Genomic DNA, 11,210 nt, shown 5'->3' on the forward strand with positions numbered 1-11,210 from the left:
CTCCACATGGAGAGGAGCCAGATGAGGGGTTTCGGCCAGCCGAACGCCTCCCTATGGAGGTGTTTCGGGCACGTTCCACAGGTAGAAGGCCAAGGGGAAGACCTAGGACATGTTGGGAAGACTATCTCACATTACGCCTGTACTGGCTCACCTGCACTGGCTTCCTGTGCACTTAAGATGTGACTTTAAGGTTTTACTACTTACGTATAAAATACTACACGGTCTAGCTCCATCCTATCTTGCCCATTGTATTGTACCATATGTCCCGGCAAGAAATCTGCCTTCAAAGGACTCCGGCTTATTAGTGATTCCCAAAGCCCAAAAAAAGTCTGCGGGCCATAGAGCGTTTTCCGTTCGGGCTCCAGTACTCTGGAATGCCCTCCCGGTAACAGTTCGAGATGCTACCTCAGTAGAAGCATTTAAGTCTCATCTTAAAACTCATTTGTATACTCTAGCCTTTAAATAGACTCCCTTTTTAGACCAGTTGATCTGCCGTTTCTTTTCTTTTTCTCCTATGTCCCACTCTCCCTTGTGGAGGGGGTCTGGTCCGATCCGGTGGCCATGTACTGCTTGCCTGTGTATCGGCTGGGGACATCTCTGCGCTGCTGATCCGCCTCCGCTTGGGATGGTTTCCTGCTGGCTCCGCTGTGAACGGGATTCTCGCTGCTGTGTTGGATCCGCTTTGGACTGGACTCTCGCGACTGTGTTGGATCCATTATTGATTCGAACTTTCACAGTATCATGTTGACTTTTCACAGTATCATGTTAGACCCGCTCGACATCCATTGCTTTCCTCCTCTCCAAGGTTCTCATAGTCATCATTGTCACCGACGTCCCACTGGGTGTGAGTTTTCCTTGCCCATATGTGGGCCTACCGAGGATGTTGTAGTGGTTTGTGCAGCCCTTTGAGACACTAGTGATTTAGGGCTATATAAGTAAACATTGATTGATTGATTGATTGATCTCTCCTCAGGACCCCCCGGGAGGAGCTGGTCGAAGTGGCTGGGGAGAGGGAAGTCTGGGCCTCTCTGCTTAGGCTGCTGCCCCCGTGACCCGACCTCGGATAAGCGGAAGAAGATAGCTGGATGAATGGATGAATAGTTTTTTGCGACAAAATGCCCCTTTTTCTGGCTTGAGCACCTACATAAAAAATGTCTTTATAAAGTATAATGGTCAAGGTCGATAATTTGAGGCTATTATGAGATACTCTCAAAATCTGTTTGTTTGAAAAAAAAAAAAAAAAAAAGGCTTTATTTTGAAAATAATTGCGGTCCAGTCGGGAAACGAAGATGCTGACTTCTGACGCATGCGCAAAAGTGTCGGCGACGAAGGGTAAGAAGACCAAGATGGCGGACTGAGTGCCTGTTTCACGTTCACGATCTTAAAGCCATGTAGATTTAGATATAGCATCAAATACCTCAAGATTCATTTTTTCCCTAAAGCCTGCGAAACGGAAGCTAAGTTTGGAGCGATGGAGTGTTATCTGAAGTGAAGATTGAAGACGTGATAGAAGATGGACGACTACTGCTATGCTAAGATGGTGACGTCATTCAAAAGAGAACATGAAAGACAATCAGAAACTTCCAGCAAATCACCAACGGAGAAGATGATAAAAACTGAAGATGAAGGTGAGTGAGCTATCGTAAACCCCGAAAAGGGCGTCGATAAGAAATGACCGACTTTGTTGAAGAATGTAAAGAAAGAGCCGCCATGATTGTTAGCTTGAAGAAGGCAGTGGAGTTCACATCAGAGGAGATGAAAGAATGCAAAAGTCACATGAAGAAAGTGGAAGAACAAAATAACCGCTTTTGGAAGAAAATAATGATTTAGAGAAAAGTTAATCCTGGTTAATAGTCTAGCATCACATGGGTTTATTGCAGCTAGTGCTCCTCCGAAACACTAGAGGGCAGTGTCTCCAGAAAGAGCAACCACAGCTGACATTCAATCAATGTTTACTTATATAGCCCTAAATCACCTGTGTCTCAAAGGGCTGCACAATGGGCGGCCAGTGCAATGGACGTCGAGTGGGTCTAGAATAATATTGTGAAAGTCCAGTCCATAGTGGATCTAACATAATAGTGTGAGAGTCCAGTCCATAGAGAATCTAACATAATAGTGTGAGTCCAGTCCATAGTGGATCTAACATAATAGTGAGAGTCCAGTCCATAGTGGATCTAACATAATAGTGTGAGTTCAGTCCATAGTGGATCTAACATAATAGTGAGAGTCCAGTCCATAGTGGATCTAACATAATAGTGAGAGTCCAGTCCATAGTGGATCCAACATAATAGTGAGAGTCCAGTCCATAGTGGATCTAACATAGTAGTGAGAGTCCAGTCCATAGTGGATCCAAAAACATAAAAGTGAGAGTCCAGTCCACAGTGGATCTAACATAATAGTGAGGGAGTCCAGTCCATAGTGGATTTAACATAATAGTATGAGAGTCCAGTCCATAGTGGATCTAACATAATAGTGTGAGAGTTTAGTCCATAGTGGATTTAACATAATAGTGTGAAAGTCCAATTCTTAGTGGATCTAACATAATAGTGAGAGTCCAGTCCATAGTGGATCTAACATAATAGTGAGAGTCCAGTCCATAGTGGATCTAACATAATAGTGAGAGTCCAATCCATAGTGGATCTAACATAATATTGTGAAGAGTCCAGCCCATAGTGGATCTAACATAAGACCATCGAATGTGCCGGATTGTCTTCACATTTTACCGGCGATGACAGACATGGCACAGAGATGTATGGATAACCTGCAGATGCATTCGCAACGATGAAGTCAACAAAATCACAAAGGTGAGTTTTGTTGATGTTGTTGACTTATGTGCTAATCAGACATATTTGGTCGCGGCGTGACTGCCAGCTAATCGATGCCAACATGCTATTTAGGCTATAGCTGTATGTACATTTGAAACCATATTACGTTTCCTTCTACCCACAATTAATGCAAAAAAAACACTTACCAATCGACGGATTTAAGTTGCACCAGTGTCACAAGATGCGAAAGTCCTGATCGTTTGGTCCGCACATTTTACCGGCGATGCTAACGCAGCTATTCGGCCATGCTATGGCTATGAATAGCGTCAATAGCTATTCGCTCAATAGCTTCAGTTTCTTCTTCAATACTTTCATACTCTGACCATCTGTTTCAATACATGCGTAATCTGTTGAATCGCTTAAGCCGCTGAAATCCGAGTCTGAATCCGAGCTAATGTCACTATATCTTGCTGTGCTATTCGCCATTGTTTGTTTACATCGGCAGCACTGTGTGACGTCACAGGGAAATGGATAGTGGCTTCGAAAGAGCGAAAATAAGGCACTTTAAAGCTTTTTTTAGGGATATTCCGGGACAGGTAAAATTTTGAAAAAAACTTCAAAAAAATACGACAAGCCACTGGGAACTGCTTTTTATTGTTTTTAACCCTTTTGAAATTGTGATAATGTTCCCCTTTAAGGGGAACTGCATTTTGGGAGGAATTTTGCCTATCGTTTACAATAATTATGATAGACAAGAACACGTCTTTTTTAAAATTGACTTTAAAGATGAGAAAAAATGTTTGGAAGCATCGTCGTAGCCTTCAAAGCCTTGAAGAAAAATGGGCTGCATGGTCGAGTGGCCCAAAAGTTCAATTTTGGTCTCATCACTCCAAATGACTTTGTTCCAAAAGTTTTGAGGCTTGTCTCTGTGCTGTTTGGCGTAATGTAAGCGGGATACTTTGTGACATTTGCGCAGAAATGTCTTTCTTCTGGCGACTCGACCATGCAGCCCATTTTCCTTCACGTGCCTCCTTATTGTGCATCTTGGAACAGCCACACCACAATTTCTCAGAGAGTCCTGTATTTCAACGGTAGTTATTTGTGGATTTTTCTTTGCATCTCGAACCATTTTCTTGGCGGTTGTGGCTGAAATCTTTGCACATCTACCTGAATCCCTCATTTTCCACTTCTTAATCAGCGTTTGGACACTGCTGATTGGCATTCTCAATTCCTTGGATATCTTTTTATACCCCTTTCCTGTTTTATGCAGTTCAATTACCTTTTCTGGCAGATCCTTTGACAATAATTTTGCCTTCCCCATGACTCAGAATCCAGAAACATCCGTGCAGCACTGGATGAAAGATACAATAGTCTGTCAGAAGCCCAGAAACTCACTGACCTTTTATATACACACATTAATTACAAACAAACAGGTCACAGGTGAGGATTGGAAACTTGATTAGCCATTCAAACCGGTTTGTTTCACCTTTGGCGCATGTTACACATAACAGTCACCGGGATATGTAAACGTTTGATCAGGGTCATTTGGTTACTTTCTTTTGTCATTTTGATTTAAAAAGAGTAAACACAAACCTCCTTCCATCAGTGAGACCTTTGAATGGTTGACCAAATACTTATTTTCCACTATAATTTACGAATAAATTCTTTAAAATTCCTACAATGTAATTTCCTGGATTTTTTTTCACTTTCTGTCTCTCAAAGTTGAAGTGTACCTATGATGAAAATTGCAGACCTCTGTCATCATTTTAAAGGGGAACATTATCACCAGATCTATGTAAGCGTCAATATATACCTTGATGGTGCAGAAAAAAGACCATATATTTTTTTTAACCGATTTCCGAACTCTAAATGGGTGAATTTTGGCGTATTAAACGCCTTTCTGTTTATCGCTCTGGAGGCGATGACGTCAGAATGTGACGTCGCCGAGGTAATACAGCCGTCATTTTCAACACATTGTAAACATTGGGTCTCAGCTCCGTTATTTTCCGTTTTTTAGACTATTTTTTGGAACCTTGGAGACATCATGCCTCGTCGGTGTGTTGTCGGAGGGTGTAACAACACTAACAGGGAGGGATTCAAGTTGCACCACTGGCCCCAAGATGCCAAAGTGTCTGCCGCCAGACCCCCATTGAATGTACCAAAGTGGCTCCACATTTGACCGGCGATGCTAAGGCAGACATGGCACAGAGATGTATGGATAACCTGCAGATGCATAAATTCAACGAAATCACAAAGGTGAGTTTTGTTGACGTTGACTTATTTACTAATCAGACATATTTGGTCGCGGCGTGACTGCCACTTAATCGATGCTAACGTGCTACGCTAATTGACGCTAACATGCTATTTACCGGCAGTGCTAAAGCAGACATGGCACAGAGATGTATGGATAACCTGCAGATGCGTTTGTAACGATAGTCAACGAAATCACAAAGGTGAGTTTTGTTGATGTTGACTGCCAGCCAATCGATGCTAACATGCTATGCTAATCGATGCTAACATGCTATTTACCGGCGGTGCTAAAGCAGACATGGCACAGAGATGCATGGATAACCTGCAGATGCATTTGCAACTATATTACGTTTCCTTCCACCCACATTTAATGCGAAACAAACACTTACCAATCGACGGATTTAAGTTGCTCCAGTGTCAAAAGATGCGAAAGTCCTGATCGTTTGGTCCGCACATTTTACCGGCGATGCTAACGCAGCTATTCGGCCATGCTATGGCTATGAATAGCGTCAATAGCTATTCGCTCAATAGCTTCAGTTTCTTCATCAATACTTTCATACTCCAACCATCTGTTTCAATACATGCGTAATCTGTTGAATCGCTTAAGTCGCTGAAATCCGAGTCTGAATCCGAGCTAATGTCACTATATCTTGCTGTGGTATTCCCATTATTTGTTTACATTGGCAGCACTGTGTGACGTCACAGGGAAATGGATAGTGGCATCGCAAATAGCGGAAATCAAGCACTTTAAAGCTTTTTTTAGGGACATTCGGAGACAGGTAAAATTTTGAAAAGAAATTCAAAAAATACAACAAGCCACTGGGAACTGATTTTTATTGTTTTTAACCCTTTTGAAATTGTGATAATGTTCCCCTTTAAGTGGGAGAACTTGCACAATCGGTGGCTGACTAAATACTTGTTTTCCCCACTGTATATGCATACTCGTTCTAGCTTTTTTTTTTTTTTTTTTTTAGATATATGCATACTCGTTCTAGTTATTAGGCTGTTCTTGTTTTTTTTTTGTTTTTTTAGTATCTTTTTGTTTTTATTTAATTTGTTTAACACACTGTAGCACTTTGAGGTTGTTCACTCAATGTGAAGTGCTTTTTACAAAGAAAATATATCATTATTATTATTATAGAAGAAAGTGGGTAGCAAGTTCAAGGAGAAACATCCCAAGGATCATGTCTCAGCTCAAGTGTGTTTGTGTTGTTTGTGTCCTGCAGACATCCAGAAGCTGATTAGTCATCCAGAAGAACATCTCCCTCAGTCAGGACGGAGCTCCACTTTGAAGCAGGAGACTCCACAACCACCCTGCATTAAAAAGGAAGAGGAGGAACTCTGCATCACTCCGGAGGGAGAGTGTCTTCTAGGACGAGAGGAAGCTGATCTCACCAAGTTTCCACTGACCGTCGTCTCTGTGAAGATTGAAGATGATGACGAGAAACCACAAGTAGACAACCTCTTAGCTCCACTATCAGATAGTGAGGCTGAAGACGAGGTTGAAGTACCTTTGAGCAGCGATACAGACTGTGATGGTGATGTGAGGACTCAAACTCACGACAAACACCCCGAATGCTCTAAAAATTACAGAATCCAAAATAATTTGAGCTGCTCAGTTTGTGCTAAAAGTTTTACCAAAAAAAGCCTTTTGACGCAACACATGAGAACGCACACTGGAGAAACACCATTTGTGTGTTCAGTTTGCAGTAAAAGCTTTACGAAAAAGAGCAGTTTGACCGAACACATGAGAAGACACACAGGAAAAAAAACATGTTGTTGTTCGGTTTGTAGTAAAAGCTTTTTTAAAAAAAGCAGTTTGACTGAACACATGAGAACACACACAGGAGAAAAAACATTTTGTTGTTCAGTTTGTAGTAAACGATTTAACAAAAGGAGCAGTTTGACTCAACACATGTTGACACACACCGGAGAGAAAACATTTATTTGTTTAGTTTGTGGTAAAAGCTTTTCTCAAAAAAGCAATTTGACTCAACACACGAGAACACACACTGGAGAAAAAACATTCAATTGTTCAGTTTGTGGCAAAAACTTTTCTCAAAGGAGCACTTTAACGCACCACATGAGGACACACGCAGGCGAAAAAACATTTGTTTGTTCATTTTGTGGTAAAAGCTTTTTTTCCAGATCAGGTTTGACTCCGCACATGAGAACACACACTGGACAAAAGCCATTTATTTGCTCAGTTTGCGGTAAGAGCTTTTCTCAAAAGATCGGACTGACTCAACATTCGAGAACACACACGGGGGAAAAACCATTTAACTGTTCAATTTGTGGTACACATTTTTCTCATAAGAGCAGCTTGATTCGACACATGACAACGCACACAGGAGACAAACCATTTAATTGCTCAATATGCAATAAAAGCTTTTCTCAAAGGATCAGATTTGCTCAACACATGCGAAGACACACGGGAGAAAAACTATTTAGTTGTTCAGTTTGTAACAAAAGTTTCTTTACCAGACAAGGGTTGGCCAAACATAGGATGAAGCATACTCGAGAAAAACCTTTTAGTTGTTCAGTCTGCGGCGTAAGATTCCATCGTAATACAGATGCAGTAGAACACACAACAAAACACACACGGGAGAAAAACCAAGCAGGTGTTTAGTGTGTAGTATACATTATATTATGCTGATATCTACAATGCATGATGGGTGATATGCAAAACACTGTCTCCACACTTCCCCATGTTTGGCGCATTTTAGCTGCTTGATATTTATGACTGATTACAAAACTTACAGGAGGTCGTCAGGAAAGAAAACAAAGGTAGGAGTCGAAATGTCACATACTCTTAAAGGGGAACATTATCACCAAACCTATGCAAGCGTCAATATATACCTTGATGTTGCAGAAAAAAGATATTTTATTTTTTTAACCGATTTCCGAACTCTAAATGGGTGAAATTTGGCAAATTAAACGCCTTTCTGTTTATCGGTCTTTGACGTCACCGAGGTAACACACCCGCCATTTTCATTTTCACATTACAAACACCGGGTCTCAGCTCTGTTATTTTCCATTTTTTCAACTATTTTTTGGAACCTTGTAGACATCATGCCTCGTCGGTGTGTTGTCGGAGGGTGTAACAACACTAACAGGGAGGGATTCAAGTTGCACCACTGGCAAGAAATCTGCCGCCAGACCCCCATTGAATGTACCAAAGTGTCTTCACATTTGACCGGCGATGCTAAGACAGACATGGCACAGAGATGTATGGATAACCTGCAGATGCATTTGCAACAATTAAGTCAACGAAATCACAAAGGTGAGTTTTGTTGATGTTGTTGACTTATGTGCTAATCAGACATATTTGGTCACTCACGGCATGACTGCCAGCTAATCGATGCTTACATGCTACGCTAATCGATGCTAACATGCTAGCTGTATGTACATTTGAAACGAGATACCCACATTTAATGCGAAACAAACACTTACCAATCGAGGGATTTAAGTTGCTCCAGTGTCACAAGATGCGAAAGTCCTGATCGTTTGGTCCGCACATTTTACCGGCGATGCTAATAAGGCAGCCATGCTATGGGCCACTTCATTAGGTACACCTATGCTATGGCCGAATAGCGTCAATAGCTATTCGCTCAATAACTTCAATTTCTTCTTCAATTTCGTTTTCGCTATCTGCCTCCATACTCCGACCATCTGTTTCAATACATGCGTAATCTGTTGAATCGCTTAAACCGCTGAAACCCGAGTCTGAATCCGAGCTAATGTCGCTATATCTTGCTGTGGTAACCGCCATGTTGTTTGTATTGGCAGCCCTGTATGACGTCACAGGGAAATGAATAGTAGTTTCAAAGATAGCGAAAATAAGGCACTTTAAAGCTTTATTTAGGGATTTAGGGTCCTCTCCAAGGTTTCTCATTGTCACTGGCGTCCCACTGGATGTGAATTCTCCCTGCCCACTGGGTGTGAGTTTTCCTTGCCCTTTTGTGGGTTCTTCCGAGGATGTCGTAGTCGTAATGGTTTGTACAGTCCTTTGAGACATTTGTGATTTAGGGCTATAAGACTAAACATTGATTGATTGATTGATTTAGAAATTGCAGACGTGATTTATTTATTTTTGTTGTTGTCACATTGATGTGTCGTGTTCAGTTGATTTATAAAGTGACAGTTGATTTGCAAAATGTGTGTAAAGCAGAACATGTGTTAGGACATCCGGAGACTTATATAATTGTTAAATAACTAGTGCAATAATTGTGCTGTGGGTGTCATTTTAGTGTGGAAAAAAACTGTAATAGCAGGGGGAGTCATACCAAAGACTATAAAAATGGGAGCCATTACCTCCTTGCCTGACACTCAGCATCAAGGGTTGCAACTAGGGGGTTAAATCACCAAAAAATGATTCCCGGTCCCGGCCACGGCTTCTGCTCGCTGCTCCCCTCGCCTCCCAGAGGGTGATCAGGGGTGATGGGTCAAATGCAGAGAAAAATTTCGCCACACCTCGTGTGTGTGTGTGTGTGTGTGTGACTATCATTGGTACTTTAACTTTCACTTAAATATTCATGACAAAATTGTGCTTTGTTTTAAAGATGTGTTATTTTGATTTACACTGTATGAAGAAAAAATGGCATTGGAGAAGGCATTGGACCGTGTCCCTCGGGAAGTCCTGTGGGGAGTGCTCAGAGAGTATGGGGTATCGGACTGTCTTATTGTGGCGGTCCACTCCCTGTACGATCAGTGCCAGAGCTTGGTCCGCATTGCTGGCAGTAAGTCGAACACTTTTCCAGTGAGGGTTGGACTCCGCCAAGGCTGTCCTTTGTCACCGATTCTGTTCATAACTTTTATGGACAGAATTTCTAGGCGCAGTCAAGGCGTTGAGGGGTTCCGGTTTGGTGGCTGCAGGATTAGGTCTCTGCTTTTTGCAGATGATGTGGTCCTGATGGCTTCATCTGGCCGGGATCTTCAGCTCTCACTGGATCGGTTCGCAGCCGAGTGTGAAGCGACCGGCATGAGAATCAGCACCTCCAAGTCCGAGTCCATGGTTCTCGCCCGGAAAAGGGTGGAATGCCATCTCCGGGTTGGGGAGGAGACCCTGCCCCAAGTGGAGGAGTTCAAGTACCTAGGAGTCTTGTTCACGAGTGAGGGAAGAGTGGATCGTGAGATCGACAGGCGGATCGGTGCGGCGTCTTCAGTAATGCGGACGTTGTACCGATCCGTTGTGGTGAAGAAGGAGCTGAGCCGGAAGGCAAAGCTCTCAATTTACCGGTCGATCTACGTTCCCATCCTCACCTATGGTCATGAGCTTTGGGTCATGACCGAAAGGATAAGATCACGGGTACAAGCGGCCCAAATGAGTTTGGGTCTCTCCCTTAGAGATAGGGTGAGAAGCTCTGCCATCCGGGAGGAACTCAAGTAAAGCCGCTGCTCCTCCACATGGAGAGGAGCCAGATGAGGTGGTTCGGGCATCTGGTCAGGATGCCACCCGAACGCCTCCCTAGGGAGGTGTTTAGGGCACGTCCAGCCGGTAGGAGGCCACGGGGAAGACCCAGGACACGTTGGGAAGACTATGTCTCCCGGCTGGCCTGGGAACGCCTCGGAAAGGGAAGTCTGGGTGTCCCTGCTTAGGCTGTTGCCCCCGCAACCCGACCTCGGATAAGCGGAAGAAGATGGATGGAAGAAAAAATTGAAAAGGAATTTTACCTTTGCAACCTCATTATACTATCGGCTAAGTTTTATATGCATAAATATATATATATATACACACATTCATATATATATATATATATATATGTATACATCCATCCATCCATCCATTTCCTACCGCTTATTCCCTTTCGGGGTCGCGGGGGGCGCTGGCGCCTATCTCAGCTACAATCGGGCGTAAGGCAGGGTACACCCTGGACAAGTCGCCACCTCATCGCAGGGCCAACACAGATAGACAGACAACATTCACACACTAGGGACCATTTAGTGTTGCCAATCAACCTATCCCCAGGTGCATGTCTTTGGAAGTGGGAGGAAGCCGGAGTACCCGGAGGGAACCCACGCATTCACGGGGAGAACATGCAAACTCCACACAGAAAGATCCCGAGCCTGGATTTGAACCCAGGACTGCAGGAACTTCGTATTGTGAGGCAGACACACTAACCCCTCTGCCACCGTGAAGCCCATATATGTATACATTTATATATATATATATATATATATATATATATATATATA

General features: G+C 42.9%; 1 protein-coding gene across 1 annotated transcript; it reads left to right on the forward strand.

Annotated features, from left to right (window-relative positions):
* Positions 1–984: 984 nt before the first annotated feature.
* On the forward strand, positions 985–9,707 carry LOC133549790 (gastrula zinc finger protein XlCGF57.1-like). Its single transcript, XM_061895616.1, has 2 exons — positions 985–1,628; positions 6,242–9,707. The coding sequence occupies exons 1-2, from the start codon at positions 1,514–1,516 to the stop codon at positions 7,642–7,644; spliced, it is 1,518 nt and encodes a 505-aa protein (XP_061751600.1). The 5' UTR covers positions 985–1,513; the 3' UTR covers positions 7,645–9,707.
* Positions 9,708–11,210: the final 1,503 nt, after the last annotated feature.

The sequence above is a fragment of the Nerophis ophidion genome, linkage group LG01, assembly GCF_033978795.1.
Source record: "Nerophis ophidion isolate RoL-2023_Sa linkage group LG01, RoL_Noph_v1.0, whole genome shotgun sequence".
Classification (NCBI taxonomy): Eukaryota; Metazoa; Chordata; class Actinopteri; order Syngnathiformes; family Syngnathidae; genus Nerophis; species Nerophis ophidion.

Bases quoted from the DNA above. Each gene is read 5' to 3' on its own strand.
- LOC133549790 (XM_061895616.1), top strand. From the start codon at position 1,514: ATGGACGACTACTGCTATGCTAAGATGGTGACGTCATTCAAAAGAGAA. The intron at 1,629-6,241 runs GTGAGTGAGCTA...TGTGTCCTGCAG, and splicing joins GATAAAAACTGAAGATGAAG to ACATCCAGAAGCTGATTAGT.